This window comes from Metopolophium dirhodum, chromosome 1 (assembly GCF_019925205.1).
Source record: "Metopolophium dirhodum isolate CAU chromosome 1, ASM1992520v1, whole genome shotgun sequence".
NCBI lineage: Eukaryota > Metazoa > Arthropoda > Insecta > Hemiptera > Aphididae > Metopolophium > Metopolophium dirhodum.
This window is the reverse complement of record NC_083560.1, coordinates 123,245,573-123,263,369: the sequence shown is the minus strand read 5'-3', so window position 1 is coordinate 123,263,369 and position 17,797 is coordinate 123,245,573. Positions and strand designations below refer to the sequence as shown.

At 27.3% G+C, this 17,797-nt stretch overlaps 1 protein-coding gene across 5 annotated transcripts in view; it reads right to left on the bottom strand.

The window, feature by feature from the left end:
• LOC132934336 (chromodomain-helicase-DNA-binding protein 7) overlaps positions 1-17,797 on the bottom strand; it is a 45,291-nt gene continuing 27,494 nt past the window's right edge. For 3 of the 5 annotated variants that reach the window (XM_061000639.1, XM_061000638.1, XM_061000641.1), the window contains 17 exons: positions 15,915-16,077; positions 15,764-15,853; positions 13,075-13,245; positions 12,690-12,966; positions 10,288-10,407; positions 7,667-7,809; positions 7,448-7,590; positions 7,162-7,369; positions 6,021-7,089; positions 5,645-5,939; positions 5,460-5,568; positions 5,220-5,399; positions 4,868-5,078; positions 4,466-4,792; positions 4,257-4,403; positions 4,012-4,185; positions 1-3,901 (listed from right to left, as the gene is read on the bottom strand). In XM_061000639.1, coding sequence (XP_060856622.1) covers positions 2,201-3,901; positions 4,012-4,185; positions 4,257-4,403; positions 4,466-4,792; positions 4,868-5,078; positions 5,220-5,399; positions 5,460-5,568; positions 5,645-5,939; positions 6,021-7,089; positions 7,162-7,369; positions 7,448-7,590; positions 7,667-7,809; positions 10,288-10,407; positions 12,690-12,966; positions 13,075-13,245; positions 15,764-15,853; positions 15,915-16,077 — 5,528 coding nt within the window. In that variant the 3' untranslated portion in view covers positions 1-2,200. Of the gene's footprint in view, positions 3,902-4,011; positions 4,186-4,256; positions 4,404-4,465; positions 4,793-4,867; positions 5,079-5,219; positions 5,400-5,459; positions 5,569-5,644; positions 5,940-6,020; positions 7,090-7,161; positions 7,370-7,447; positions 7,591-7,666; positions 7,810-10,287; positions 10,408-12,303; positions 12,382-12,689; positions 12,967-13,074; positions 13,246-15,763; positions 15,854-15,914; positions 16,078-17,797 lie in introns of all 5 variants that reach the window. The other 2 variants (XM_061000640.1, XM_061000642.1) reach the window with 2 other exon arrangements.

Sequence of the window (17,797 nt, the reverse complement as noted above, 5' to 3'; positions counted from 1 at the left end):
TAGAAAAACAATTTTTATTTTGTACAAGTAAAAAAAATGTTACAGAAACATCGACTGTAAACAGTGCACAATATATAGGTACTTATATCAGCCTTCATATGGGCAAATTATTAATATCCAGTACAATTTAAACAGTAAAAGGTTACCATCAACATGTGTTTCTAAATGACATTGACAATTTTAGGTTCCTAGTAGGAACAATTATTTTAATTTTATCGAAGGTTGGCGTTTTTTAAAAGTCTATATAAATATATCAATAAATAAATAAATAAATAAATAAATAAAAAATGACGTGGAAATATGAATACAGTTATACAATTTTCCTAATAATTTCCATCAGTAGTTTAACTAACTTAAAAAAAAAAGATCGATTTACTTATTATTAAACCATTACATTTTAGTTCTGTAACTCACATTTAAAGTTGTTATAATTGAGAGCAGATATGTGTATTTAATTTTAAAAAAAATAATTGAAATTAATAGTAATTTGTATTAGAATTATATTAGCGTTAAAATCGTAGGATAGACAACTAGGAATGTTTTTAATAATTGTTTGTTTCGATGAAAACTAACAATTAATAATAAAGTACTAGTTATCTACCCACAGTGATTGTAACACTTTTCAAGACAGTTAAACATAAACAACGTCTAACATATAAAAACTATCTCAACCTATATCATTTGATTAAAAATGATAAAGCGTTTTAGGTTCGAGTAAGTTAGAATATGGTACATATTTTTTTAATTTTTTTTTTTTTTTTTTAAGGCCACCACATGATGAAAACACTGTCAAACAAACAAAATAAAAGAACCCCATTAATTTATATATAATAAAATATTATAAATATAAGTACCTCTGCGGTCAATTTAAAAATGTTGTAAAACGTTTGTGATGTTTTTTATTTTCCACGTTACCTTTTATTACATAATCATACAACATACATAATTCAAGGTATATTATGTATATAAATATAAGTGTAAATATGCATCTAAATAAATACACATATACTTATACACACATAACATTATATTATAATGTAGATAAGAACCTTAAGAACCTGTCATTAAACCTACAAAGTAATATTACTGAAGTACATATTCGTTCACCTAATTTGTATTTTATATAAACTGATTTTGTTCAGGTCATGTATGTAATACTCATCACACTCATCCTAAAAAGGATCTTCGATCCAGAATATGGTTAATGTACATTAAAAAAATTGTTATTTTAATTTTAATAATAATAAAAAAAAAACAATAGTACTAAAAACTAGATAAGTTTTTTTACCTATAATATTATTTGTTTATGTATACACATATTTATATAGAATTATATAACATATATACAAAAATAGGTTACACATAAAATACATCGGACATGTCTGGGGGTTATACATAAACAATGGTGACTGAGGAAATGTGGTCACATGACTAAAAAAATGTTATTAACAAATAAATACCAGTATAATTATATAAACATTTATAAATTGTGTGTGCGTAAGTGACACATTAGCTGCTTGAGAAAAGGGTAAAAATTACCTAGCAACAGAATACTGGTTAAATAATAAAATTAATAACTGTCGGAAAAAAAAATACGTATTAATATGAATGTTTATTTGCCAGGAAGAAAACATATAATTTATACTTGTAGTAAAAGTATAAGTTTTCTTTACAAATGCACAAATACATCTACTAAGTGTAAGTTCTCCAAAATGAAAATACACTATCACAGTTGTATAAAAAAATCACTAAACAAATTTTAAAAAAAAAAAACCAATAAAAATCAGGGAATCGACATTTTTAAAAATAGATTTGTTTACTTATTCTTTTTATATTTTAGAGAGCAATAAAATATATTTACATCACGGACACCTCAAAATGATCTATTATAATAAAACGGCACTTATCATATTTTAGATAATAAATTCAATTGAACAAAAATAATAAAAATCAAATATCAAATTTGAGCTTTAGGTTTGAAGTAATCAAGAATTAAACAAATATATTTTTAAAAAACTTAAACGTCAAACCAAATAAGAAAAAATGATCTTAAAAATACTATTTAAAAAAAAAAAAAAAATAATACTTTTAAGAAAAAAAATATTGTAGTAAAACAATCAGAAATGCTTATCTGAGCCTCAAATACTAGGAATGGTTTTATACCTCATCAAGTTGTAGCAGGAAAAATACAATATACTCATTATTCTGGCGATGGAGATGGTGAATGGGACTTCGTTCTTGCAGCTGCAGCTGCAGCAGCTCTACCAGCATTACTTCGTAAGTTCTTACGCTCGACATTCTCATCAACAGAAGTTTTTTTTGTTCGACATCTTTTACGGTTTTTGCCACCATTTTTCTCATCATTTTCATCAACCATGTCAGATTTTTGTTTTGTCATATCAATGCTTTCTGTGTCACATTTATCCAATAATTGTGAATCACATTCCACGTCTACGTTAGTGGGTTGAGGAATATCCATTTTTTTTAGTTTTTCTCTTTGTTTTTCAGGAGATTTAGCTTTGACAGTACCGGATAAATCAATACCAGATTCTGATAAATTTTCCCTATTAGTAGTAGATGGTAATTTAGTCATAGTTGGAGGTATAGGTATTGTAATTGGTGATATCATGTCTTTAGCTCGCTTGTTTGGTCTTTCGTTTGATGTATTTTGCTCCGCTGGTCTCTTTAAAGTTTTCTCAATCATTTCCATAGATGGGAAACTAAATTTTTTGTCATCAGGCAATGATCGAGCAAATAGTTCAGGTGAAGCTTTACTTAAATTCTCTAGGGCTTCTCTCATCTCTTGCTCTCTAGTTTTCTTTGAGTCATTACCACTTGCTAGGGCTCCTGCTGCCAATACGTTAAATGATGGAATACTTGACATAAGGGAACGTAGATTGTCAACATCTCTTGAACTACGGTTTTTTGATAAATCTGGAGGAGGTAAATTACGCCCAGCTCGTGTTAAATTCTCAAGAAGATCTGTTGAACTTTGAGTTGGTGATGGAAGATGATGTGTACTAGTTCTTGGTTGTCTTTGGCTAGACGATGTAACAGTGCTAACATTAGAATTTTGACCTCGGCTACTTGAAGTTTTATGACGTGAAAGCGAGTTTTGGGATGTGTTTGGCGATGACACATTTAAACTACCATTCAACAATGAAAGGCTATCATACGCAGATGATATAGCTCCTGGTTGTAATGAAAATGGATTTAATCCACCCAAACCCAAAGGCGTATATAACAAGCTAGGATTTGGGAAGAAAAATGGCAATGAACCAGGCATACTCGAAGGTACATTAGCTGATGAGGATGGAATATTTTTGGTATTAGATTCAGATTTCCTCGATTTGGAAGACTTAGGGTTCGACTGTGGACTTTGTGTTGAATGAGAACTGTCATTCATACTCGATGGATCCATACCAGCCAGGCCAGGAAGGCCTAGACCAGCAAGGTTGGCAAATAAGGAATTAGTTAAATTCATATTACTCAATCCTCCCATACCTCCTAAGGCACCAATATTTGGCAATCCACTAAATGGCATAAGCAAAGGATTATTTTTAGGGTCAAAATTTCCCATCGATAAACTTGATAACAAAGTAGACGGATTTAATCCACCAAGCCCTGCTGATGCCAATGACGGGAATGAAAGATTTGGTGCCATTGACGTCGAAGGTTGATTAGCTGATAAAGATTGACTAGACGAGCTTTCTCCAGATTGCATTGGTGGTCGACCAGGGCCTTTCTTGCGTTCTGTTTGAGGTAAACGTTTTTGTAAATCATGAGTGAGGTTCCCACGTTCTTTAACTAAGTCTGCCCATTTAGGATCTACATCATAGGCTGGATTTTCAAGCAGCCATTGTCCAATTCTTTTCAACTGTGGAGCTTTTGTACCAGTTAACTGTAAAAATAATATTAAATATTATTTATTTAATTAGTATTTAAAGACACAATTTAATTTTAATGGAAAAACATAAAAAAAAAAAATATATTAACTTCATTAAACTATACCTTTTTTCCTGTTGTTCTATTTATGACAGATACATTTTCTTCACCAGTCAATTTTTTCCAATCCAATAATGTTGGATCTACCCTTGGCCGTCTTCTTCTTGGAGCTGACAAGAAGTCTGCAGACATTTGTTGGTCAGTCATCAGTGCGTTTTGTTCAGCTAACCATTTATTAACCTATAATATTAATTAATTAAAGATAAAATATTTTTTTAAATAAATTAATTGTTAAATGAAATAACTAATACTTTAGATTCTTGAGAAAACGATGAAGCATTTAGTTTCCCCGAGTACTCGGCAGTACTCTTTGCCATACTATCCATCATTGCTTCATACATTTTACGTTGTGTTTGAGATACAGATGACACACTTGAAGCTTGAGACATTTTTAATACCTGGGAGTGAAAAATAAAAATTAAGCATTAAGATTTAGAAGAAATGTATTAAATTGTATCACTTGTTGCTGTTGAGCAAGTTGTTGTTGTAAAGTTGTATGTTGTTTGAGTAAATTGGATTGCTGTTCGTGAACTTGAGAAGATAAATACGCTGCAAGTGGATCTATTTTAGTAGATTGTCTATGAGCTGCTCCTATTTGTTGTGTCATATTTTGTTGTGATTTATTTGAAGGCGTTGGGTAATTGTGACCAGTTGAAGTTGATGCCAAGTGTTTTTTCTGCTCCGATGAAGGTAACGATTGTTGTTCTTTGGCAGCAGAGAGGCCAAAAACAATTTCATCTAGTTTACGTCGTTTCATTTCCTTTCCGACTACAGGTTCATCAGCAGGCTAAAAAGAAAAATTAAATAATATTGTTTATAATTATAAATTAAAATTTATTATTTCATTATTTAGTAAACTCACGCGTGGTGTGCGCACACAATTTTTTTTTTGCATAAGTTTGTTCAACATGTCATCTAATTTGCTTTTTGGAGGTGTAGATGAAGGTGTTTGAGTTATATTTTGAACTGGTTTATTTTTGAATGGCATTGAAAAATCTTGAGCCTCATTAATAGACACAGATGATGTTCTTGGTCCTGAACTTAAATCCATGCATCCAGCTTGCGTGCCACCACTAATTTTAAAAGAAAATGTTAAAAATGAACTTAGTATTTTTTGTTACCATCAAATTATCTTAGTTATATTGATTAAATAAGGATATTTTTTTTAACAGTATAAAAAATGGAAGTATATCCATTTTATATATAGTACTAACCCAGAAGATAAATCCATAGGTCCAGTAGATTGTGTTGTAGCAACAACAGTAGTAGGAGGTTTTGGATTGTTTAAGACTTTAAGATCATACCCCATGTTCATTAATCGTGAAGGTGTATTATGGGATTGTTGGTGAGCTGGTGGCGGCTGAATGAGTTGTGGTGTGACTGGAGTTGAACGCCTATATATAAATGTTTAATTTATTAAATTTGCGAATATACTGTAAAAACTAAGATCTAACCTTGAATCTTCGGAAAGTGATTCATCCGTTTGTTCCCACATAGGAGCTGGAGAATGTTTGATTGGATGAGCTGGGATAGAATTAGTATTTAATAGTGCATGCAGTTTAGCTGTAAAAATTTAAATATGTATATGTATAAACTAAAAAGGTATAATTATGAAAGATAAATAAACAAATGTAGGTACCTCTTTCTGTCTCAACATCAATAGCAATGTGACGTTTACGTTTCAAATTAGGGTTTGAATGAGCCATAACATTATTGGCTTTCAGACTTGAATGTTCATTATGGATATCGGATAAATTTAAATGATCATGAGATACTCCAACATCTCTTTTAGAAACAGTTATATCAGTTTCTTCTATTCCCATTCCACACATACTTGGATTTTGAGCATAAGCAGAAAATTTCTTGCTAACAGGCCATTCTCCTGTTTCAACACACTCTACTATATGCTGCAAACGGACAACTAGTGCATGTTCCTATTAATTCGAAAAAAACAAGCAAATTAAACATCAACAAATTTAAATCAGATCATCATTTAAAATCATTAGTAAACTTACTTTAGGCCATTTAATTGGGTTTTGATAGCTTGTAGCTAAGAGATGAGCAATGGTTTGGTCGATCTGTTGCAGAGGCTTATGCATTGGTAATTTATCAATGGTTGGACTAGATACATCTTTGTGCACTACTTCCAGTTCTGGAAACATGGCTTTTAATCTATCTACACTCTCTACAGATGATGAACATTCCTTAGATTTAACAGTGGGTTCAGTAACTTTAGTATCAGTTTTACTTATTGTGTCTAAAGGAACCTCATCAATGACATTTTTAATAGATTCAATTTTAGATTCGACGTCATCACTTTTTACAGTATTTTCTACTTCATTATTTTGTGATTCATCTGTCTCTTTTACATCAGTCTGTTTGTTCTCTACACTTGTAGTGTTTTCTGATTTTTCATCTTCATTTTGTTGGTCAACTATTTCATCAGAAGATTTATCATTGAATTGCTCTGTAGGAGTATCAGATACTTCTTCTTCTACTTTACAACTATCATCAGAAATGTTTGGTTTTTTACTGTCGTCGCTGTCTACATCCATCTGTTCTTTAGGTTCTTCATTTGATGGTATTTCTACTTTTTCATTAGTATTTTCAACATCTCCATTTATATTAGCGACAATAGCTTCAGTTCTTGTTGACTCAGTTTTATCAGGAGTTGAATCATCATTGATTTCAATTTTTTCTACTTCCATTTCTTGTGGTTCCACTGATTCTATTTTTATTTCCGAATCAGCTTTTTCAGTTTTAGCAGTTTCAGATTTCGGTACTTCAGAGTTAATAGTTTCAGAATTGGTTGATTCTATTTTGATGGCTTCTGTTTTAACAATGTCTAGTTTAATTATATCTGTTTTAGCAGTTTCCGTTTTGGCAGTATCCAATTTAACTGCTTCCATTTTGGTTGCATCTAATTTAGCCGCTTCCGTTTTGGTTGTTTCCAATTTAGCGGCTTCGAGCATTTCTGTGGTAAATGATCCCGATACAGCTGATAACAGATTTTTTTGAACAATTTCTCGGAATGATAATTCTGGGTCATTAAGAATATAAAAATCTGTTCTTCCTAAACCATGCCTAAAATAATAAGAATATATTATAGAAATATAATATACAAAAAGGCTTTTTAGTTATGCGTGAAAAAATTACTTTGAAACTCCGATAAGTAAATCTTTATCGTGTTTTCCCGGTTGCCACCAATCAGGCACATCAGCAGATACTTGACAACCTTTTAAACGTTCATCTAGACGTGGATGATTCAATGTTTCTTCTCGTATTTTAACAATTAAATTAATACGATCAAGTGCTCGCCGAGCTCTTTCTTCATTTATCATTTCCATTGGGAAATCACATAGTTCTAAAGATATTTGTTATGATAAGGAACAATAAATATTTAACACAAAAAGACAACATTTTACATAAATATTCTTATTACCTTCTTCTTCTGTTAAAGTTTGACCACATAAACGTTTACACATTGCATAAAATGATCGGAAATATTCTGTTAATGTATCGTCATATTTCTTTTCTAATCTAGCAACACTCTTAAATTTAGTCCAATTATAAGTCTTCGAAACCCTGAAATACATAAATTGTTAACATTTTACATATAAAAAAATTTTCTAATTAATTTGTAAACCAGTATTATAAATACCTGTCATAATCAACACCATAAGCAGTTACAGCTCTATAAAACTCTTGCTCTTCTTTACGCGTCCATTTTTTCTGACTTATTTCGAGTCTTTGACGTTCGCGTTCTCTAACAAATTGTTCATATTTCTCTCGTCTTTCCACCTTCTATGTAAAACAAAATAATAATAAAAATCATAAGATTAGTTAATATTCAGATAAATATTTTACAATAGAAATACCAAAAAATGTAAGTTGAATATTATATTTTGTGAATAAATTCAAGTATATTTAATATTCATTTAATCATGATTATTAATTTATTGATATTAAAAATTATAATACTAAACAATGTTCATGCTCTGTTGACCAAGCGCTCAAATTAATTAATATAGCCAAGAAAAGCAAACTAAGATAATACACACACACAGGCATCAAGCGTTAAAGTCCAGCTGAAATTTGATAAATAAATATAATATATATATAATAACATAAAAAAAAAATGTGTGAAAATACACTTAAGATTTATTAAGATTTTCCATTCATCAATATGCATGAAATTTATAGTTTATAAACTTATGAGTCATGACCAATTTAAAAAATATTTAAATAAAACTAAACATAGAATGTTTGTATGTATAATATAATTACACAAATTTTTTTTCCACATGCATTGTTATCCCAAACACTACATTTAGTACTCACTTCATTTATTTTTAAATAGTAACATACAATTAGTAAATAAATGTAATAAATAGAATATCATAAATACGACTTAAGCACCCGGGGTTTCACAAAAGTAACTAATATTAGATTTAGTTCAACATTTTGAATGTATATTTATTTTAATTAAATTGTGCTAGATACTAACTAAAAAAATTATATGTATAAATATAAAAATGTATTTTGTGATTGGTATTTTTCAGTGTTATTAAAACTTATATTTTGTACAAATAACAAAACATATTAATCAAGAACTCGTATAATTATTAAATTATAATAAAAATTAAATATTAATAATAAATGATTGCTTCATTATTATAAGACTGTGACTATCAAATTAATTTATGTTGAACTGTACAGTGTACATACACACGATAAGTTAATACATTGTATCACTTAGTTCATGATTACAGCTCTATTTATTCTCAGCTTACAAAAATTAAAAATTTTAACAACATACAATGTCTAAAATATTTAGTAATTATACTTAAAATTAAAATTATAAAATATCACCTATCAAATGTATTGTATATTATACATTTCATAAATAGTATATAGATTTAAAAATCAAAAAATTAAAAATTAAAAATGTTTTACAAGCATTAATTAATGCTGAGAAGTATTCATTCAATAATAGACGAATCAACCATATTTTTTATAATAAAATATGATCTAAAATATGATTGAGGTATAATAAAATTTTTATGATATATGATGATATATATCTACCCTAATTGTTATTCTTGCCAATAAAATTGCATTATTAACTAACTATACACTGATTATATTTTTAATATATTTTTTATTGTTGAGCCTTAATATTAGACAGTTATAGAATGTGGGTTTTGAATTTTGACTGCAGAGGATATCAAATTAATAGATAATATTATATTTATGCGAAATACAATAGAATATTTTTTTTACTCTTATCATTTATTTTTTAACACAATCATTATCCAACATGTAATATATAGACTTAATGTAAAATTAGTTTTCTCTTATTAATTCTTTTCACACTAACTATGGAATTAAGGACTCCTGGTTTTATTTCATCTTACAAATTTTTTTGTAAACTGCTATTATTATGTAATAAAATGTAAATTTTTTGCTCATAATGTAATTGTATTCTTTATGCATTAAGAGGATTTCACTTCTAAATCTGTTGTCTCCATCTTACAAATGCATAATATGACAAACTTATGTTTAGCTGCTCAATTTGTGTTAGTATTAATATAATCAACTATCAGACTTTATCTACAACATTATCTGGGTTCTGCGATAAATATTTTTTACACTCATAACTCGCTTATAATTAAAATATATCAGGAAAAGATTTCCACTAGACAATAATACTTTTAAATTTTAGAATTGGGCAATTCATTATAGTATTTAAATTAACAATCTAATATGTAAAGTTAATATAAATTTGCTATTTTAAGAGTTTATAAAATGGAAACAACCAATTTGGATGTGAAGTATTCTATTTCATCTGGTCAGTTTAAAATAACTATATAATATGTATATTACATAATAATCATAGATATGACTATAACAAACAAATATATACATAAGTTTTGTTCGGAAATTTAACAATATACTATTAAAAAGGTGAATATAATATTAAATACATTGGTTTGATAGAAAAAATCAATAATTTGTATTGATATATTTGTTTTGAGTAAAATATTACAATTTATTCACCAACAAAATTGTAAGGAATAGTTAAATTTGAAATTAGTTTTCCTTTTTATTATGTAAATCATGTTAAAAGTAAATTATTTTTAAAAGTAAATCCCATGATCAAATTTACCGCTTTTTAATATTAATTATTAAAAAGCAAGTCCATTCCATAACTATTAGTATTAGTGCAAATCCATTTTATTTGTTGACCAGCAAGTAAATTTGATGAACTCAGATACGAACCCAAAGATACATGGCCAGTTGTTGCCAGTCCCATCCGGGCTGTCCCGTACCAAGGAGGCTGGCAACGTCTCCTGATAATTGGGCTGTACCTGACGTCGCTGCGCACGTTGATTCTCCTAGCTACGAACACACAAACATCCATGCAACTAGACATAATCTACGTCAACAGGTCTACTTTACTATAATATTATATTTAACGAAATTTCACATAAAAACCATAACATTATATTATTTTAGCTTATGAAATCAAATCATCTACAGAAATCTACCAAACAACTAGATATATCTAGTTATATAATCGTTCAATAAATATTAAATAAAAAAATTTAAAAAAGGTGTTAGCCGCCCAACTACACGTGTAAAGTAAAAGCTTTCTAAATACATTAAATGTCTATGTAAATAAAAAAAAATTAAAATAAAACAAAAATCCATCAAGTAGGAAGGTAGTAATTAATCTCATTATAAAAATTTAAAAAATATATTGAGTTGTGTAGATTATATTTATTGAATTTTTAAAAGTTTAATTATATTTAAGACAAGCTACATGTAGTATTAAAGTGAATACAAAATATTATGTTGAATCATTCAAGTTATTTGTATTTAGCAATTAATAAATGTTATGATGCAAATATATAAACTGCTGTGTACCTACATATTTAGTTTTCAAAAACATATGTAATAAAACAAATTTTTTTTAACATAAAAATAAAAAGAATAAATTTCATCAGTCAAGTCAACTACCAATAACACACAACTTTTGTGGTAGATAAATATGATATAATTTTAATTAACAAATAAAGAAAAAGTATTCAATAGGTATTTATTGGATGTAGAAAAAATAAATGTCTACCTAACAAAGTAATAACTAGTATTTCATTTTAAAACAATAAGGAGGAACAAATTTAATTCATGAAATATTCCAAGGAGTAAAATTAAACATATCTATATTTCTCAAAAAATGATTTTTCTTTTTCAATACTAAAATACAATAATAATAAATGTTTTTTTTTTTAATTTTAAATTTATTAGTTTATTACTTATGTAGTTTATTTTAATATCATAATATTTTAACTAAAATTGTTAAAATTCATTATAAAAATGCTTGAATTTTATAATTATTAACATGAAATTTCAAGTTTACTATATTGTATATAAAATAGTCAAAATATATTGTGTGTGGGTATGTGTGTGAGTGCGCGCGTGTATATATACAAAAAATAAAAATGTAATTCAACGACACACAAGGCCATATCAATAATACTACCACATCATTCACACACACGAAACCAACGCAAAGAAAACATAATATTTATACAGACATTTATGCCTTTATATAACCCAAATCATACATATTTTCAGATTTAAAATTACGTGTTATTTTAAGTAAATTAATTCAAAGTTAATTTTGGTTCCTTGGAATATGGGAATATAATTAACATTTTTTATATGAATAAATAAAAATGTATAAAATATAGCGTGACCACATACTAGTATAATAAAACATATTTTAAGGTGTGTCCTGAACAATTATTTTTCAATTTTTGTATTACATTTTGAACAATATATACTTTAAATAGATATACCACAAATGTGCATGACAGTTGACCAACAAATTTGTACTGATGAAGATAAAGTATGATAAATTCAAAGATTAATTTTCCATCTTCTTACTTCATGAAAAAATAACCTGCACCAAAACCACCAATTACCATAAAGATTCTATTAAATAAATAGTAAATTAAATACGTCCAAGGACCAAACTATGATGTAATATTTTAATCATATTTTAAAATTGTCCTCCCTATTTAAATGTACTTACAAAAATAATAGTTTTATAAATTAAACTTATTAATTGGTGACTGATCAATAAATCATAATGAAACACAAAACAAATATTTCAAAATATTTTAATCTATGTGTCATGCTGAATGAAAGGTTCAAATGAAAATCAAATAAAAACGAAAACAAAAAAAAAATAATACAGAATATTCACAAGACACACACAAAAAGATTTACCGGCAATGCCTGTGATGAACTGATGGAATCCATCAAAGATCTCGGCGATCCGAGATCATATTTATACATGGTCACATCCTGCATAGAAACAAATACCAATTTTGGAGTTCCAGAATTCACAGTAGTAATAAAAACAGTATACCTATTCTAACCTATCAATTTTGAATATTTACTTAATATAAATATAAATGAATTGAAAACTTTCTTAGCCAGCATATCTAGGGTTATTAGCTAAATATTTAAGGCATAAATGCTTGATTAACACTTAAGACAATTTTTTAAATTTAAAATAGGATAGAATAGTTCCCTATATAGAATATTTTTTTAATTGGTAAGTCTTGACTATGTTGTCTAAATACTATTCCATACTTAAAAATATTACTAACCTTAGCTTTTTGCACCAGCTTTTGTTCTTCTTTTTTGAAGTTTCTTTGACAGGTACTTATTAGTCGTCTCACCCTGTTGTTAAGATCACCAATTGATGGCCATATGAATTCATCTGTAGTAGATGTTGGTGTTGGTGGTGCTATAGCAATACTTATAGCATTCTCTTCAGTTGCTAAAGGAGTTGGTGGCTCTGATGATACTTCCTCAGAGTTTAAAGGTATTTCAGCACCTTCTTCAACATCATTGAATTTTGTTATCGATGTTTCTTTTTCCTCACTGATAAATAAATTTAAATTATTTTAACACAAGTTAAATAAAGAAATATTTTACTTCATTATTTATTTAAATATATTATACTAGATAAAAGAATAAATAAATACATACAGTGTTGGTGGACCACATTTGGCAAGGAAAGACAAAGCCGGATCACTTCTCATTTGATTGTAAGACTCAAAACCATGTTTATACGTGCCAACCAAAAGTGAACGATCCGCGTCTCTGTCCCACCAAGGTGCAGGAGTTAAATCACAAATTGGCGTATTAATCGGTAAAGCACTAAAAAGAGGTAATTAAAATAATATGTATACTGAGAAATCATCACATATATATATAAAGTAATATTTTTAAAAATAAATAATAATAATTGTTCAATTAATTTTATGTTTTTCTCAGCTTTTGTTTGAATAAAATAATTTGTCCGTTATATAAAGTATCATTAGAATGTTATTATATGATTAAATAAATGTATATGAGACTATATTCTGTTCGCCGAGAGAACATGCCCCGGTACAACGAAAATCGGTTTGTTCTGCGCATACCCATGCTTCACCCACCCATAGCTGCCGGCAGCAGGACATGACTGCCGACTGACATAGCTAGCATCGGCGTCAATGACCTATTGTTGTTGTGAAACTTACAAATAGAGCCTCGGGGAGCGAGCAGCCGTCTGTCTGCATGCACAGAACCGGCGTGTTCTCTTGGCAAACAGAGTATAAACATAACATTTCAAAATTAAACTTATTATTTGACTAAAATTAAAATAAGACCCTTATGTTGACAAATTGAACTGTTTGTACATGATAAACATCAATATATATGACGCATTATTTATTTTGTATTATATTTAGTAAATAAATTGAGTAAAACATTTGAATGTGCCACAGTATAATAAAATAAACATTACTTAACATAATATACCTCCCGTTCACACACTTATATAGTCAATAACTAAAAAAAATTATTTAGCAAATAATATAGAGTAGTTATAAAAACAATAACTACTAATCTATTTTCTATTTCATGTTTTTATTTTTATATTTAAAATTTTAACTATGCATAAAATAATAATTCATATAGCACGGTTAATTTTTGTTTAACAAAATTTTATCTATTGACATTATAAGTTTTTGTGATGAAAAATTATGTAGTTCATAAAGAAATTTAGTAAAAACGTGATTTCCAAATTTAATTGAAACTTGAGATACAAGTGATCTATGCCATTTACAACTAATCGATTATAATTTCTTATTATAACTTTTAGATTCTGAGCGAAGCGATGAATTTATTGATTCTACAATGATGTGTTTATTTTTTTTTTTTATTTTTTTATTTTTTTTTTTATTTTTGTGTCTGTCATCACCTTTTAGGACAGTAAAAGTGCTTGGATTTTCTTCAATAGTAACTTTTCTGATAGGAAAGTGAATCTAGTTGGTACTTTGGGGCACACACAAGCGACGTGAAAAACAAAAGAAAAATTAAGGAAAAACGGGAATTTTTACGCAAAATCTGTTTTCGAGAAAATCGATTTTGGTTTTTGGTGTAACTCTAAAACGAATGACCGTAGGAACATGAAATTTTGACTGAATGTTTATATTAGCATTTTCTATGCACCATAAAATTTACAAAATATTTTGACTCTTTTTGAGCTGTTTACGGCCATTGTCAGTTTTCAATTTTTTTAGTTTTTTTTTCTATAAATATCAATAAAATTTTATCTGTTGAGTAAAAAAGCTTGAAAATTTAATAGAAGGCTCCCAGGTTATTGTTTCAAAGGCAGATGAAAAAAATTAAAAATCCTTAGTCACAGTTTTTAATTATAAGCATTTAAAGTTCAAATTTTGACAAAATACGGAAAAATCACGAAAAATAGCAAATTATTTTGATGAGAATTCATAAAAATTTTTCTATTTAAATCTAAGATTTGAAAATGTAATATAAGATTACTCATAAGTTTGTCTACCTTTATCAAAAAAAAAATGTGTACAAGAAACTTAAATTAATATTTTATGAGCGTCTGAAATTTATATTTTTACAACATTTGATATTCACTCGATTTCTCATGTAATAATTTTCTTATTTTGTTGTAATTAAAAAACGAACGACTGTAGATACTTGAAAATTTCACTGAATGTTTATATTATCATTTTCTATACACCATAAAATTTTGAAAATATTTTGACTCTTTTTGAGCGGTTTACGGACATTGTCAGTTTTCAAATTTTTTAGTTTTTTTTTCTATAAATATCAATAAAAAAATTTTTGTTGGGTAAAAAAGCGTGAAAATTTAATATAAGGCTCCTGATATATCGTTCTAATAGCAGTTGAAAAATATTAAAAATACATAGGCACAATTTTTTTTTATAAGCATTTAAAGTTCAAATGTTGACAACATTTATTAATTATTTTGTAGTTAAAAATGTATAAAATGTTTAACTTTTATGGCTAAGGATTGAAAATTTAAAACAAGGCTCCACGTAAATAGGTTATATATAAATTACTTTATTCACAATAATATCATCAAATATACTTGGTAATATCATAGGCTGACTGACTGTTTTAGCTCAGAATCGTTTTTCTTATACACTGATATTATATCATTGAATTCAAATTTAACACCATCCATTACAGTGACCCACTTGTAACCTACCGTACAGCAGAGCGACATCCACTTATCCACCTTTTTTTTTTATTTAAGACATTTTATTTTTTCAATCAGAAAATGTTCAATTAAAATGATAAAATTTCATTAATTTTTATAATAATTTCTAATTAAATATAATTATAATTAACTGACCTGACATGAACACCTTCTGCGACTTGTAAGGCAAACTCACCAACTATATCACTTTTAATGTAATACAACATACGGATTCGCAATAAAACTCTGTGATATAAAATACAATTAATATATGAGAATTAAAAAATATATATTAACAAAAACTTACTTGTTTGCATGTCGGCTTAAATGTTTACGGTAATTGCTTTCTAAAAACAAATCTCCATCATATTTATTGTTTCTACTCCAATGCTCTTCATCAATTAATTGAGTAGAGTTAAAATCTTTTTGTTTAGGCTTTCGATATTTTTTGGATCCACGTGAACTTTGGCCTTTAAAAATAATGTTATAATATTATACTTCACCATAATCTTAATTCTTAATTTTTTTTTTTAATTTAAAATATTTTCAGTTAAATTTTTTTTTTTTGTTAATAATGTACTTATTTTATTTTTCATTGTAATAGGTATATTTGTTTTGGAAAAAAAATGGGTAAATAATGAGTAAAACAAATCATAATAGGCAATACACAGTTTATGCTCATTTTGCTGAATACTAATTTACCGACAAATACTGGTTTTGAAAAAGGGTAAGTATTGATTGTAATAATCAAGTCAAAATATTATAGATACCTACTACTAAGATTACGACTAAGAACAATAGAGGAATGCAGTGGTGACAAACCTTAAATTCAAATAAGACAGCTGCCAAAAATAATTTTTTTCACACGGGTGGTACTAATTATTACTGAACAAAAATAGTAAATAATCAGGGCTTGGTAGTTGTAGGAGTTGTATACTATTCTATATGTTTTTGATTTATAGCAGACTAAACTAGAAATCGTAACTTTACAATGGTATTTAAAAAATCAAACATTTTAAATGTATATTTTGCATATTTTTTCAATTTAAAGGAAAAACTGCATATTTCGTGATTTTCCTACATCAAATAAATAAATTATCCATATTTTAAAATTTTTTTTGTGCAAATTAGTAACAATATATTATGGTTTTTTTTTAAATTTTAAGTTTTGAATTTTTATGAATATTAATAAAAACATTTTTTTATATTTGACATTTTTTCATGCATATTTACATGTATACTTTACCTTTTAAACTCCTATAACTTCAGAGCCCTATTAATAATTAACTGGTTAGAAATTAGGTATATTCATTTATGTGTCTTATTTATATAACCTAAAGCAAACAACCCTGATAATTATAGTCTATAGATCTCAGTGTTATATTTAATATAACGATTTGTAAATTGTATAATATAATGATGTTTTTGTTAATGGTAATTTATTAATAAAAATCTGTGTGTTATTTTAAAGGTAAATCATGAATATTATACGATATTATATACATCTGTACTGCAACGACCATTGTTAACCGTAAAGTATTAAACATTTCTTACCTTATAGCCAATGTGAATTGTTAACACTGAATATTAATTCAATTTAATAAATGGCATTTTAAGTTTTATTTTTTTTTTTGTCATAGAAATATGTTTGTGGTAAAAAAAATAATCTGAATTCAACGAATTGGGCAAGGCAAAGCATGATATATATAGCCATAAGATATTTTTGATTATTATTTATTTTTAATTTATACTATTAAGTTTAATGCTATTTTTACTAGTATACTAGGATAAGATAACTCCGCTCTGAATCGTTTTTGTAAGCAATGATTTATCAGAGTTCAAATATAAAACTATTACAACAACATGCTCGACAACTACTGTACAGAAGAGCAATACCTACCTACTTGACCCGTATTTTTAAATTTATTTAAATTCATATGATATTCAATTTCTTATGAGTTCAATGTCAGATTACCAAGATAACAACCGAATTATTTATAAATATACAAAAGAATCACTTTATAAAATAATGTAAAATAATTTGATCATAGATTTGATAATATAATAATACATAATATTACATTTAATAATGAATGATATCTAGAACACGGAAAAACAGTGACAATTAGGAATATTTACTATTAGTCACGGACTAATACTCTGTGCCTTTGATGATATGTGTATCATTAA